General features: G+C 32.1%; 1 protein-coding gene across 1 annotated transcript; it reads right to left on the minus strand.

Moving 5' to 3' along the window:
* Window positions 1-211: 211 nt before the first annotated feature.
* On the minus strand, window positions 212-869 carry LOC148543913 (uncharacterized). Its single transcript, XM_088498774.1, has 3 exons — window positions 477-869; window positions 370-374; window positions 212-227 (listed from the first exon to the last, which is right to left on the minus strand). The coding sequence occupies exons 1-3, from the start codon at window positions 867-869 to the stop codon at window positions 212-214; spliced, it is 414 nt and encodes a 137-aa protein (XP_088354900.1).
* Between the last annotated feature and the right edge of the window lie 16,243 nt (window positions 870-17,112).

Raw genomic sequence — 17,112 nt, forward strand, 5'->3', positions numbered from 1 at the left:
GTAGTCCTCTGCGGTATTACGAGCATGAGGAGGCAGCATGGTATGCCGTTAGACGATAGGATCATGCCGTACCTGCAGACGACTAGCCTGACCCATCTCGTGAGGCTCAACGATTATTGGTTTAGGTTGGATGATCCATTAGTAAATATATTTATGGAGAGATGACGTCCGAAGACACATACGTTTTATCTGCCATTCAAAGAGTGCACAATTACATTACAGGAAGCCTAAAAGAAAATGACAAACACATAGTAATGCAATGAAACAAACGGTATTGAATACCAAGAAAGTAGTATAGTAGTTCCCTTTTAATTTTTCTAACATAAATTTATATCATTTGAGAAACTAATCATACCACCAAATGTTTACCGTTCCTGCATAATATTTTTACTGTGATTAACAACATAGAAGTCAAAATAAAAAAAAACTCTCTCTTGTCTATGTGTAAGGAACTAATTGTACCAAGCTACTTTTACCAGTGATACTTCCTTTTTGCGTAATCGTTTAACACTAGTGTCATCAATTCTCACCGGAATTACTGGAAGTGTTAGATCTTCTCTCACTTGAATCGGTTCCGATTCCAGAATATGACTTGCGTCAGGAGTGTACTTCCGAAGCTGTGACACATGAAATACGTCGTGCAAGTTCGAAAGATATAGCGGTAAAGCAATCCTATAAGACACCGGCCCAATTCTTTTCAGGATCTCGAATGGTCCAATATAACGGGAATTTAGTTTCTTAGTCTTGATGGCTCTTCTTACTCCAGTGGTTGGTGTAATTTTCAGAAACACATGCTCTCCTTCTTCAAACTCCAAAGGCTTTCGCCTTTGATTAGCATAGCTCTTCTGACGGCTTTGGGCTATAAGCATCCGGCTACGAATCTTCTTTATCTGCTCAGTAGTCTCAGCTATCATCTCAGGCCCTAACAAACTTCTTTCTCCAATTTCACACCAACATAGCGGAGATTGACATTTTCTGCCATACAGAGCCTCATACGGAGTCATTCCGATGCTCGCATGATAGCTATTGTTATAAGCAAACTCCACTAATGGCATATACCGATCCCAACTCGCCGGCTGGTCCAAAACACAAGCCCTTAACATATCCTCCAAGGTCTGAATAGTTCTCTCTAATTGACCATCTGTCTGAGGGTGATATGCAGTACTCAAGCTTAACTGAGTCCCAAATGCACGCTGAAAGGCTCCCCAGAACCTTGAGGTGAAACAAGGATCCCTGTCAGATATAATGGTAGAAGGCACGCCATGCAATCTGATAATCTCTTTAATGTACATTCGAGCCAATTCTTCCATTGTGCAACTTATTCGGATGGGGAGAAAATGAGCTTATTTTGTCAATCGGTCCACAACCACCCAATTAGCGTCATAACTAGTCCAAGTGCTAGGTAAACCTGTCACAATATCCAATGCGATACTCTCCCATTTCCTAATGGTCTCTGATGCACCACTATTTCGTGGTACATTTTAGGCTGAATTAAATGGATTTTATCCATTATTCTCGCACTTATGCATATAAATTGCAGGTTTTACATGTTCCCTCCTAATTCTGTGCTTTGATTGAAAACATGCTTCTTTGGCCTTAAATTTGCTAATTTTAATCCCCTCCTATTACCATTCGATGCCGTGATATGTTTGCTGAGTGTTTTCAGGATTTATAGGGCAGGAATGGCTTAGAGGACGGAAAGGAAGCATGCAAAAGTGGAAGGAACACAAGAAATTGAAGTTTTGAGAAGCTGGCAGCGACACACACACATGGACGACGCATATGCGTGACTGGCGCAGAATACGAGTGACGCACACACGTGGATGACGCGTATGCGTGACCAGGATTTTTGCCAAGCGACGTGTACGCGTGACAGAGCGTCACGTGCTGTATTACACAGAAGACGCTGGGGGCAATTTTTGGGCTGCTTTTGGCCCATTTTCAAGCCCGAAAGTGAAGTTTAGAGGCTGTAGAGTGGAGCTGGATGGGGAAATCATTCATTCACACTTTCATTTACATAATTTTAGGTTTTAGATGTAGTTTTTTTTAGAGAGAGAGGCTCTCCTCTCTTTAGGTTTTAAGACTTTTAGGTTTATTTCTTCTCTAATTCAGATTTCCATGTTGCTTTAATTTAGTTTCTCTTCTATATTCTATTATTCTAGTACTTTAGTTATTTATTTCCCTTTGTAATTTTCTTATTTTGCTAATTTGGTTTATGAATTCTCATGTTAGATTTGATTTCTCTTTTTATGCAATTTGATGTATTTCATGTTTATTGCTTCTTCCGTTATTTGTTATCATTGATTTTGTAATTGTTGGTTTTAGTATTTACATTCTCTTGTTGCTTTTCTATGCTTTTATTTTATGCCTTCCAAGTATTTGATAAAATGCTTGGTTGGATTTTAAATTAAATTTTTATGTTCTTAGCTTGGATTGAATAATTTGGAGACACTTGAGTTATCAAAATTCTCTTATTGGTTGGTGATTGAAAGTTGCTAGTTGGCTTGAGCTTCACTAACTCTAGTCTTTGATTAGGACTTGTGAGCTCAAGTTGAATTGCTCACTTGACTTACCTTCAATTGTTAGATGTTAACTAAGTGAGAGCAAAAGGCAATTACCATCACAAGTGACTATGATGATGAGGATAGGAATTCCAATTCTCAATCCTTGTTAAGAGTTTTCTTAGTTGTTATTTTATTTCCTTGTTATTTATATTACTTGTCTCTTATCACAAAAACCCAAAAAGATATAATCTCATAACCAATTATAAGTACACTTCCCTGCAATTTCTTGAGAGACGACCCGAGGTTTAAATACTTCGGTTGATTTTTATTGGGTTTGCTTAAGTGACAAACAAATTAAATTTGATTGAGGTTTAATTGTCGGTTTAGATCTATACTTGCAACATGATTATTTTTGTGAAATTCTTTACCGACGATTTTTCCCCATCAGTCTCTGATGTTTGATTTTAACTTTCTGAGATAATAGTTGAAACTACTGAGCAGATAAAAAAGATTCGCAGCCGAATGCTTATAGCCCAAAGCCGTCAGAAGAGCTATGCTGATCAAAGGCGAAAGCCTTTGGAGTTTGAAGAAGGAGAGCATGTATTTCTGAAGGTTACACCGACTACTGGAGTGGGAAGAGCTATTAAGACTAAGAAACTAAATCCCCGTTATATTGGACTGTTTGAAATTCTGAAAAGAATCGGGCCGTTGGCTTATAGAATTGCTTTACTTCCATATCTTTCGAACTTGCACGATGTGTTTTATGTGTCACAGCTTCGGAAATATACCCCTGACGCAAGTCATATTCTGGAACCGGAACCGATTCAAGTGAGAGAAGATCTAACACTTCCAGTAATTCCAGTGAGAATTGATGACACTAGCGTTAAACGATTGCGCGAGAAAGAAGTATCACTGGTAAAAGTAGCTTGGAGTCTAGCTGGTATTGAGGAACATACTTGGGAACTCGAATCGGATATGCGGAAGGACTATCCACATTTCTTTTTAGGTAACCAAATTTGAATTTTGAGGGCAAAATTCTTTGTTAGGTGGGTAGGATGTAAACCCCGTTAAATTAGTAAATAATTAGTCACTAAATTAGTTTTTAATAAAGAAGAAAAGAAACCTTCCCTAACATTACGCTACCTTCCAACTCACGTATCTTCTCCGTCCGAGCTCCGATCGCCGCACCGTTTGTGGCCACAAGACCACCGCGTCGAGCTCTATGTTTCTACCGGAACAATTTCATAGGTAAGTCATTAATCACTCTCAGCCACTCCTTTCCCCCAATTTTCAAAATATTGTAGGGGTGTTGAATTTCTTTACCTTTTGATGTTTTAGGATCCAATTAGCTTGAGAAAAATGTTCACTCTTGTTTATGTGAAGCTTGGGTAAGGTAAGGATACCATAATTCTATTTTAATTTTACTAAATTTGAGTTTTGGGTATTAAATTGGGTATATATGTGTTATGAATGTGTATTAGGTTGTGAATAAATATTGGAGCTTGAAATTATGGATATTGGAACTTGGAGGAAGCTAAACACTAGAGTTTTATTGAGGTTTCAGCGCTATGTTGGTTTCAATAAATTGCCTTGATCATTACAAGAAAAACCGACCAAGGTATGGTTTAGGTTTTGTGCATTTAATATGTAATGTTCTGTGAAAGATTTGATTATGTGGTGTATATTTAATGTTTAGTAACTTGATGATGAACATGTTTGGTTTAGTTTGGTGATTTGATTATGTGGTGGAGATTGTTACTATATTGATGTTAGAAGGAAACATGGTTGAATTATTGATTATATGATTACAAGTATATTGAAGGAAAGTATGATGGAGTTGTTGAAATATGAAATTGTGTAATATTATTGAATGGTGGTTGATGAAATGATGTAGAGTTTTATTGAGTTTAGTTGTTGGCATATTGTGTTGGTATTGATAGGTTTGGTAATGAATGGATTGGATATTTTGAATGAAAATAAGGTTTGAAGAGTTTGCAAAAGTTGGTTTTTGGCCGAACTTTGGCGAGGCATAACTTGGCTTCCGGACCCTCAATTTGCTTCCAACTTATTTTAAAGTGAAAATTGGGTTCATGAAGTTTATGCTATTCGAAGAACGGGTGAAAAATATTTTAAATCGAAGAAGTTATGGTTGTTGGAAGATTATAACCAAAAACTGCTTTCTTTTAAATTTGCAGCTTTGCTACTGAATCTGATTTTTTTAAGAAACATACGTCCACGCGTACACGTGGCCCACGCGTACGCATGGCATGAAATTTTGGCGATGCGTACACAACTGGTCCCATGCGTACGCGTAAGGAGTTAGCAAGCATGTCCACGCGTACGCATGACCCATGCGCACGCATGACATGAAGTTTTCACCTACGCGTACGCATGACAAAGGGACGCGCGTGCGAGTAGCATCTTTACACTCCTCACGCATACGCGTGGCCCCTGTTCTAGCAAACATAATTTTTGAGTTTTAAACCCTATTTTAGATTTCTAAACCTCTATTTTCATTCCTTTAGTCACAAATAATAGTGTTAAACCTTATAATCAGATGAAGTAAGGAAAAGGGGATAACTTGGAGGTGAAGTAAAACTGAAAAGTGATGAATTGATTATGAAATGTTACGGATGATCATGTATGATACTTGGCTTGTTAATCAAATGAATCATCATGTATGACACTTGGCTTGAATGATTAAATGATCTGAGATACGAGATTCCCTGGATAAAGTACCGTGACTTGCCACCATGAGTACCAGGTTGAAAACTTGATACTCTGTTGACCCTACGATGTAAGGGTGACCGGACACTTATAAATTATCGGGAATGGTACCCCTATTGGGCGATTTGATATATATATATATATATATATATATATATATATATGAGTAAAAGCTATGTATAGACTCATGGGGATGCACGTCGGGGGACAGTCCAATGGTTTAGCAAACTGGAATTGTCGGGTTGGCTTGATAACTGACAGATGAGACTCATCAGCCATATGATAGGCATGCATCTTGTGCATACTACTTGAATGACTTGTTTGTGCATTAACTGGGTGTGCCTAAGTGTACTTGCCATGTTAAATGTATATTTGTTACCTGCAGTACTTGCAACCTTCTTGTGCTTGACTTTATCTGTTTATTTGTCTATGAAATACTGACGGAGATGGAGGTATGGAGGAATGGCATTGTGGGACTTAGATTTAATGTTAAGTTAAGTTTGGCCCAATATACTCTTAGAACACCACCTATTATGGCTTCTGTCTAATACTTTAAGCTTTATAATATGAGTTTTGGCATTTTAGGATTGCCTCTGGCATTCCCAGGACCTTATATCTTATATGTGTGGCACCTTTACCATGCTAAGAACCTCTGGTTCTCACCCCATACTATGTTGTTATTTTTCAGATGCGGGTCGAGAGGCACCTCCTTAGGCGTCTGAGCTCCTGAAGCGAAGTGGTAACTGGGTTACTTTTTGGATTGTATAGTTATGTATATATATGTACTTAGTTTTCTCTCTGCATAACTTGTTCCTTTTGATTCTCTTAGAGGTTTATGGAGAGACATGATTTTGTTTATGTATATTTGGGTTTTGGATATATATATATATATATATACACGTACTCTCCGGCCAGTCTTGACTTTGCGGGCTGAGTTAGAAGCTTGTTACTTTGTACCTTTGACCCTTTGTTCCTGTTTTTGGTTACTTTATACTTAACAGTTATAGCTTTCTTAGTATGCAAGATAACTCGTTTCTTGAGCATTGCGCTTTTGTTTCGCAATTTTTATTTCCTCTATTCTTCAAGAATCCTAGTATATTATAATCTTTCTGCTATTATATGTACACATTTTATTTTAAAGGTCGTAATACCACATCACCTCTATCTTATAACTTAAGTAGTTAAGTGTAAAACTTAGTGTAGTAGGATGTTACATTACTTATCACATACCACATCTATATAGGTTATTACATAATGAACGAGTATGAATATGACTATAGGAGGACAATGATATGACGGATAATAATTCAAACCTAGCTTAAAGGAACTAATTCTAAGCACAACTGATCGATATCTCTTTTTTTTTTAAAAAAAAGGAAAGAATGACTTGTGTTTCAAGTAATTAATAAAAATAGCTTTTTTGAAAGATAATTTTTTAAAAATTTTATTATTTATATTTGATAAATTAAATTAAAAATAATTTCAATTAGAACAACAACAATAATTATATTTGATAAAATAATTTTAAAAAATTTTAAAAATATAATAAATTTAAATATTTATTATATAATATATAAAATTATATTAAATTTTTGGATAAACTACTAAAAATGCACTCGAATTTTAAAAAAGCGACAAAATTATCTAACATTAAATATATATTTCTCAAAAAATACTTTAAAGATTAAATTTTGATACGATTTTTTGCAAGCATGATTAGAAAAATAAGATATTATTATTCTTAAAATTTGGTGATTTTTTGCTAAGTATATTTTTTTTTTTTTTGATTTTTTAAAAGTATTATTAGTTGTTAACAAAAAAGTCACAAAAAAAAATATACTTAATAAAAAATCACCAAATTTTAAGAATAAAAATATCTCATTTTTCAATCATGATTACAAAAAATTACATCAAAATTCTAAGACATCTTTTTAAAATATATATTTACTGTTGAATATTTTTGTAAAATTATTTGAGAGTTTTTTTGTCAATAATAAAATTCGAGTACACTTTTGTCAATAATAAAATTATTCGAATATATTTTTAGTAATTTATCCTAAATTTTTTAATTTTGACAAATACAAAATAACCTTAAAAAAACTGCTCCGCTAGCTATAAAAAAATACATAATCTTTTTTGTTCACGAAATGCAATACAATGGTCTCTTCAACAAGTTTTAACACACCTCCACACCGAGCCTATAATTCTTCACTAACATATTTGTTTATTCATTCTTCCATCCCCTCCAAAATCTTCAAATCGCAAAGCATTTCCTCACACCCCAAATAATAAAGCGTAGTACTTGGATTAAACCAACAATTGCAAACATGAAAAAGAAACCTAAAAGATAATCAAACGAACTTCTCAACAAGATCTCACCAGAAATCTCACCCGGCGGCATAACCATAAAGACGCCCATCAAGTAGGTAAGCAAGAGAGTCGTGACGGTGGTGCACATGCCAATCAATAACAGCCACACCGTGAATCTGTTTCTCAGAGAGAGTCCACTCACAAGTAAAAGACTCACACACAGTGATGCAACGAAACAAGTGGTATTGAATGCCAAGAAAAGAATATAGTAGACTCTTTCAGTTCGAGATAAAACTGCTCCTGCGTCTAGAAGATCCGTTGAATGGGGAACTGAACAGTGAAGTAGATTGATTCTATCGTTGAGCACGCCACCAGGTAGATTCAGAGCGGATTGAAAGGTGATAATTGCGATAATAGAAGCTATCAAACCCAGGCCTCCTCTCATGTCCTTCAACCATTCACTCCTATCATCATTTTTAAACCAATCAAAAATCTTACCGCATCCTGTCTTCGGTGCTGCCTGCTCACCATTCATATCGGTATAGATTGACTGAATTATTTCACTCATGATTATATAGTCGTTTTCAACCTAGAGGACGAGCAAGTAATGAAGAAGTTAATTATTTTATTGATATAATAATACATGATTAGTCTTTTATAAAACTCTTTTATACTATATAATTATTTAGATAGTACAGTTGAAAATATATATATATATATATTAAATGCTGTTGTGTGACTTTAATTTATAACAACACAGGGAATATAAAGTTAAATCTAGCTATAAACTAAGGCAAAGGTTATTTTTGTTGGTAGTTTTAAATTTGGGGGATTTTATTAAACTTTTTTTTTTTAAATAATAGATAAGTTATATATTCTTTATGATATGTTACATTTTAATTGGATATTTATTTTTAATCTAAGTTACTATCTTAATTATAGTAGGATCATTTTGTAATTAAATTATTATTTAAAATATGTAATTGTATAGTTTTTTAAAATATTTTTTTTTTGGTGACTTGGTTATATAGTTTTTTAAAATATTAAAAACTAAATTTATTTTTATTTTTAAAATTATTATTATTTAAAAGAATATCTCTCCTGATCATTTTGAAGTACATTTTTATTCCTTTATTCTTTTTTGATCACGTAGCTTCAGTCATTTTAATCATCATTGTCGTTGTCGTGACAAGAGGCGTAGTAGATGGGGTGGTGCTTTTTGTCACGACGACAACGATGCTTGGAAGGACCGAAGATGAAGAAAGAATAGAAGAGTGAAAATGTGTTTCAACTAACGGGAGAGGGATTTTGATATTTTAAGAAATTATATAATTATCTATTTTAAATGATAATTTAATTATAAAATAATTCAATTATAGTTAAAATAATGCTAATTAAAATGTGATACATCATAAAAGATAACTTACATGTTATTTTAAAAAAAATTGAATAGAATTCACCATTAGTGGTTTAGGGATGGTATTAGAAATATAATCATTAGTGTTACCTTTTCCTATCAACTTAACCTTTTGAGATGAGTGGTTTCGTGACATAATATCAGAAATCTAGATCCAAAAGATCAAGAGTTTGATTCTTGGTAAATTCTAAAATCAGCTTAAGACATTGTACAAATATTCCATTGGCTCGCTCTGTATATAAAAAATATTTATTAAATTAATCATATATATATATATATATATATATATATATAATTAAATATAAAAACAATCAAACCGCTAATAAATAAAATAATCAAACGTATTTATTGAAATATAATAATAATTTTTTATAAAATATTAAATACATATTTTTATATATAATGATTAATAGTGACTTATTCAATTTTTAATATACATTTAGTATTATTGGGAGAAAAAGAATATAATATATCTGTCTCCTTTTTAATTAAGAAAATTTGATAGTTTTAATTTTAGAAAGAAAAATGACCAATTATGACCTTTTTTTTGAAATTGTCTCGCTCTCTTGTCCTTCCTGTTTTCAGATTTTTTTTTTTTTTTTTATGAAAGATAAAGAGACTCGAATCTATAATTTTTTAGGTAAATATAAAAAAATTATATCATTTAAGTTATAATTTATTGGCTTCTTAAAACAAATAAAACATGCACTAATAATTCTATTCGTGAGTTTTGATACTCCGAATAATTAAAATATCCTAATATATAGTTTCTGGCTATATGAATTCTCATACCTTGTCTAGTCTTGCTTTGACTTGCTAAGTGTAAGCCTTTAAGCAAATGCCTGAGAGATGAATGTGTTTTTAGAAGACCACTAAGGCCGCACTTATTTATTGAGAATATTATACATAGAGGTACGTCCTTGTCCTTTTGATTTGTTTTATCATAGACGAATATTACATATTTAGATTTGATTTGATAAAATCTTTTAAAAAGATATTTGTATTTTTTAAAAATATAAATATTTTATTTTGTGTTTAATAAATTAAAAGATTTATATTTTATATTTACAATTTTAAAAATTAAGAGTGTTTTTAAATATATCTAAAAAATAAACTTTTTAAAATTAATTTATATTTATTAAAATTAAAAAATTTAATATAATTTTATATATTAATTAATATTTAAATTTAATTCTTATATTAATATTTATTATAGTATTTTTAAATTTTAAAAATTATTTTATTAAATATATTTATTGTTATTTATATTTATTATTAAAAACTATTTTTAATTTAATTTATTAAAAATGGTACAATTTTTAAATTTTTTTAAAAATTATTTTTTATAAATTATTTTAAAAAACATAAAAATTTTACTAAACCAAATTTTAGTTAGCGCTGTTTATCATGTGTTATAATAGGATTTTAATGATCTAATAATTATTTTTAAAAAAGTATAGTAATTGATAGGCTTGAATGTTAAGATGTGGCTAAAACTCGTTACACGGGGTGTTATTTAATTTTTTTATTTATATAAGTCAAAATCAAAATAAGAATCATATCATTGTTAACAAAACTTTTTTATTGCTTACGGTATATATTAACATTTAGGGTTGGCTAACCTGTGTCTCTGAAACACATGAAAAGATTATTCTACGTAAAATTTTTAAATTTTTTTAATAAATATAAAATAATTTTTTAAAAAACTTAATTTTTTTCATATTTTTAATAAAAATATTTTTAATTTAAAATTTTAATATTAATCTTTAGAATACAAATTAATTAAACTTTAATATAATTAGGTGAAAACTCATGTGCAGTCGACTTCACATGAAGTAGATAACTGAGAGTTGTTAGATAATTTGACTGATTTGATTAAATTTTCATCTAACGGTTCTCAACTATCAACTTTACATAAAGTCGACTGTACCTGAATTTTCACTATATAATTAACTTTAAAATGACAATTATCATAATATTTATAAAGTTAGACGATCAAGTATTTTTCGTACCAAATCCAACAAAATCATATCCAGATATTTATTTTATTTTTTAATGATGGTCGCCGTCGTTTTTTTCTTTTTCTTCTTTTTTTTTTGGATGATTTTTTTTTTCCTTCTCTTTCAATATTGTTAATTATCATCGTTGCTGTTGTTGTTGTTACCGTGCTCTTCTTCTTCTCTTGTATATGTTTAGCAAATTCGTACAAAAATTTAATTATATTTTGGTACACATCACAAAAATTTTAGTGCACAATATAAAAATTTTTTAAGAACTATATTTTTAAAATATTGACTCACCCAATTAACAAAATATATATATTCGATAAAATTATTAAACACAAGTTTTAAAACACAACACCAATTTTTAAAAGATGACTCATCCAACTAACAAAATATATATGCTCAACAAAATTACTAGGACAAAAATGTTTGAAAGACTACATATCTACATGTCAATAATATTAACTCATTTAACTAACGAAATACGTTTGTCGCAAAAATTTATATATTATGTATAAAATTTTTTGTATTATATCAATAATTTTAATATTTTTTAATAAAAATTTACATACTATATCGATAAAAAAATACGAAAAAAGAGAAAAAGCATGTGCATATACATATTGTGTGCATAAATTTTGCTGGACTCATGTGAACTTGGATAGATTTAATTACTAAAACTGTTTGTAATTGTACGTATAGCATCACGTTATAATATATAAATTTCAATTAGTTGAGGCAGTCAGTCATCTTTATTTTCTTTTGCTTTTTGGGTCCATGAGATATGTATACTCTCTAGCAACGATTCAGCATTCCCTGCAATAATGCAATCTTTGTAGAAAGTGGTGATGGAAGTGGGTAGGGTAGGATAGGGTTTGACTCTATCTGTAAGTTGAGATTTTTATATAAATTCAACCTTATTCTATTCGCAGGTTGAGAATATCCCAACCCTAATCCTACCCGCTCTTAACCCCCGAATATTCGACCTTACCTGCGAATTATAAAAAATATACAATATTATTATATAACTTGATGATAATTTAAAATAGAACTGATTTTTATTTTAAAAAAAAATTAAATTATCAATTAATAATTTTCTTTTAATGGCAAAGGATCTTTTGCATTTAGTGAGAGGTCTTTGATTTAACATCCATTTAAAACATATTTTTATATAAATATATAATATAAACATATATAGGTGCGGGTTAGTCGGGTAGGATTGAAGTTTAACCCACACTCTACCCAACCCACACGAGAATCCTACCTGCACCCTACTTTACTCGCTGTGAATCGAGTTGACAACCCTGTCCAAACGAATGGGATTGAATTGAGTACCTGCGGGTAAGATACATATTGCCACCCCTAAAAATGGCCGTGTTACCTAACGCAAAGTATTTAATGGAACTCTTAAAAAGAGTTTTATTAGATAAAATTGTCTAAATTATTTGTAAAACTCATTATGGTATTATTTATGAGCAACATTATTTATTATATTCTAAAATAAATTTAACGAGACTAATTCACAATATCTCCAAAATCCATGATGCATCATAAACAAAATTGAGAGTTTTTGATTCCACTAAAAAATATCCACTCACTTTAATTAGGAAATAATTCTTTTACCAAAAAAAAATCACTATTTTTTTTCGTTTAGACTTTAAAATTTATAATGAATATTATTTTGTAATTCTTTTTATATATTTTTAATATTAAATTTTATTAATCCATGTCACGATTTCATCTCTAAAACTAAGAAAATAATTTTTTGGTGTTTGTTCTCATATAGTGACTAATTTATACTTACTTTTATGATAAAAAAAAAAAGTAAAGTATATTTTTTGTTTTTAATATTTGTAATTTTTTTAAAAAATATTTTTAATATTTAATTTTATTCAATTTTATTCTTAATATTTTTAATTCATTCAATTTTGTCTTTAATGTTTTCAATTTGTTTTAAAATTATCGCTAAACATCTTCAACTTTGTCCCCAATATTTTAGATAGAGTTAACCTTTAAAGATAATTTTGATACAAACCGAAAACGTTGGGGATAAAATTAAATACAATTAAATGTTAGAGGTATTTTCGAAATAAATTAAAAATATTAGAGACAAAAAACATACTTTATCCTAAAAAAATAAATGAGAAAAAAACTGTCATATAAATTATATTTTCTAAAAAAATATTATATATATATATATTAAAATATTTTTATACATAATTATAAAAAATAAATATATTCTTATGATTAATTTTAAAAAATTAAATAATTTTCTTTTATGATCATGACCAAAATATTTTTTGCAATAAAAAAATAAAATCAAATAATTTTAATTTAATAATATCAAAAATTAAGGAAAAAAATCAAAATCAAAGAAACAGAGAAAAAATCTCCAATTATTCATGTGAAAAAAAGCAAATTCCAATTGCTCATATGAAAAAAATTCTAATTGTTCATCTCCTAACGATTGTCTATCAACGGCTTTGCTCTTGTTGTTGCATCGTCCGCGAGATGTGCAAGTTGCTTGCGCACAAGAGCATCTTGAAGCGGAAGTTCTACACCATCGTGGACATTGAGGATGTCAGCCGCGAGGAAGTGATCCTGCGCCACCTTCAGAGGAGCCCAGCTATCATGTCGCTTCGAGAGGCCTGCGAGAACGATAATACGGTTCATCTCGTCATGTGTAACACCCTACTACACAGAGTTTTACGCTTAAGTCGTAGAGCGGAGGTAGTGTGGTGTTACGGACCTCTAAACAGCAAAATAGATACATAATAGAGAAGAGGATAATATACTAGGAGCCTTGAAACAAAATGGTAAACAAAAAATCGCGAAAATTAAAAGCGCAACGCTTAACGGAAAGGATTACTTACGTGCTAAGAAACCTAATAGGAACATGATAAGGATAAGCAAAGGAATAAAGGAAAGCCAAGAAAACAGCATAACTAGCCCCTGATTCAGCCTGCGAAGCTAAGGCTGGCCGAAGGATACATATATACATATAAACATACATAAGTGTCCCCAAAATACAACAAAATATCAAAATAAACTCCTATCTCTCCCTCAACCTCTAAGAGGAGCAGCGTACATAAGTTACTTGGAGAGTAAGTTATATATATATATATATATATACACACACACACACACACACACACACACACGCACACACATATATACAAACAGAAACCAAAATACACCCAAGGACTACTTCGCTTCCCAGGATCCAGACGCCTAGCGAGGAGCCTCTCGACCTGCATCTAAAAAACAACAATACAATATGGAATGAGAACTGGAGGTTCTCAGCATGGTAAAAGTGCCACGCGTATAATAAATAAGGTCCTGAAAATGTCATAGGCAATCCTAAAACTCCGTTATTCAGTTATCCAACTTAAGTACTAAACAGAAGCCATAAACAAGGGTAGTGTTCTAAATCTACCTAACTTACTCAAGTTCAATCCTAACCTAACACCAAACCATTTCTCCGTTTCCTCCATCCCTCCATGATTCATAATGCAACAGAAACAAGCAACCAAGCAAGTTCACGTACAAATAATGAGCAGATAGTACAAATAGCAAGTATAACAGATAGCAGGTGATATATATATCAATTAGGCAAACCCAGGAAATACATAGCAATCAAAACAAACAAATGCATATGATGCATGCCTGTCCTATGGCTGATGGGGCCCATTTGTCGGTTATCCAGCTAACCCGACAAGTCCGAAAACCTTAGACTGTCCCCTGTCGTGCATCCCCAAGAGTCTATGCATAGAGTTCACATTCATTTATCATATAATCACTGAATGGGGGCTATCCATACCCGAGAATTTATACATGCCCGGTCACCTTTACGACATATTGTCAACAGAGTATCGAGATTCAACCTGGAACACGTGGTGGCGAGCCACGGTTTTTACCTAGGAAAACTCGTATCTCAGATATCATTATTCATAAGCCATGGCAATTATCATCAATACATCATCAAATATCAAGCCTTAGCGTTAAACTTCGTTAACATTCTTATTTTCTTCATAAAAACCACCATTTACAAATTTCTTCACCCTCAAGTTATCTTGTTTTCCTAGCTTCTTTTATCTACTGGACCTAGAACCATACTTTAAGCCTTAAAGGGAAGAAAATGGAGGTTTAGAAGTGGTAAATTAGTTTAAAAACAGTCAAAATCGGTTTTTGCAGCAGGCAGCATCCAGACATACGCGTAGGCCACGCGCACGCGTGGAGCGTACATCAAGTCACGCGTACGCGTGAGTCATGCGTACGCGTGAATATGAAAACATGCGTACGTATGCCTCTCACGCATGCGTCGGCAAAACTTCACGCCACGCGTACGCGTGGATGAGCGTTTTTCCAAAAAATTTGGCAGAATGCCTTGCAAGCTTGCAGCAACCAATTTTGGCCATCCTAAACACAGATTTAAACACTAAACTTGCAACGTCTATAATTTTCTCTACAAAATTTCGTTTTCCACAAAGTTGATATCAATCAAAAGCTCTTAAAACCATCTTTTATTTGCAATAAATCACAACTCAATCCAAAGGCAAAATTTGTGGAGTAAATTATGGACTTCCAAAGTTCATCAAAAACTGGTTTTTAACCAATTCCCAACCAAAACTCATTTTCATCAACTTAAGCTTCTTACCATTAAAACTTGCATTATAATACCATATCAACCCAATTCATCAACAACCATTGCCAATATAACCTTGTTCATCAATAATTATCCATATTTACCTCATACATCAATAACCCTTCATTTGTTTATATCAACTCTTTACCTATACTAACCTTCACCATATATTTATCAACCTTCCATCAACATGTACCATTTAAATGCCATTAACATAAATCAACCCTTCATACACATTAATCCATTAACTTGACATAACAACTCTTTATTAACAAACACCAACCATAATCCATCAATATCAACATCAACACAACCCATTATAAGCAAGTCCAAAAGTATGAAATTAATAACCTCAATACTTCATAATTCCAATTTATGTTCATCAACAATTTATTCCAACAACATTACAAACTACTCATTAAATGCAATTAACAATTCAACTTATTCTATGGTTCCTCTAACTTAAGTTTTCACAACACCGTAAATATTAAACGTGCGAAACTTAAACCATACCTTGGCCGATCATTTAGTTCACCCAAGGCAGCCTCACAACACAAAATACAGCCCTTCCAAGCTCAATTAAAACAGCCCTAAACCAAGCTTTGATCACCAACAAGCCTTCAATTACTCCCAATTCAATTCCAATGCTTATATACCCACTTAATCTACACCTAATACATATACATGCTTCAATTTCAATTTTCCCATTATAAATACAAGATTGAGCTAGGGTTAGGGTGTTCTTACCTTACCCATATGTTCAATAGCTTGATCTCATAAGTCCCGGAAGCTAACTTGAACCTAGAACACAAAAATTGGACAAGATTCACTATAGGTTTTCAAGTTTACCAAAGAAAGAGAGATAGAGATTCTGAACCAAATATGAGACTTACAAGTAAAATTTTTCGGATAAAAAGGTAGAGCTCGATGCGCTGGACGCGTGGCCGCAAACGGTGCGGCGATTGGAGCCCGGACGGAGGAGTTATGGTGGATCAAAGGTTGTAAAGGTTGAGAACTCCTCCTCCCTTCCCCAATTCTGTTTGTGTTCGTTGCATGCAATGGGGAAGAAGGAGAGCTGCTGTTTTGTTTAAATGTTTCGGTCCGGTTGGACCCACAGGCCCGATTTGGGCCCCGATTCAACCGGTTCGGCCCTTCTGGTTCGATTTTGGGCCAAATTTTCGAAATGCCTATCAAAATTCTCGTTTCGACGAACTCTATCCTATTTTGACATTAGTTTTACATTTTTAGCTTTCCTAATTAAAATTCAATTTATCAACTAATTATTTATCGATTTTAGCGGGGTTTACATCCTACCCACCTAATTAGGAATTTTGTCCCCAAAATTCAGAGGGAGTTACCTGAAAAGAGGTGTGGGTAGTAGGGGTGTTCAAATCCAAACCGATCCAAATTAAACCGCTCATCCAATCCAATTCAAACCGAAAATCGATTAAAACCGCACTAATTCGGATTTGATTGGATGATATTTTTTGCAAACCGCTGGATCGG

Source organism: Arachis ipaensis, chromosome B9 (assembly GCF_059453495.1).
Source record: "Arachis ipaensis isolate K30076 ecotype BB chromosome B9, ASM5945349v1, whole genome shotgun sequence".
Classification (NCBI taxonomy): Eukaryota; Viridiplantae; Streptophyta; class Magnoliopsida; order Fabales; family Fabaceae; genus Arachis; species Arachis ipaensis.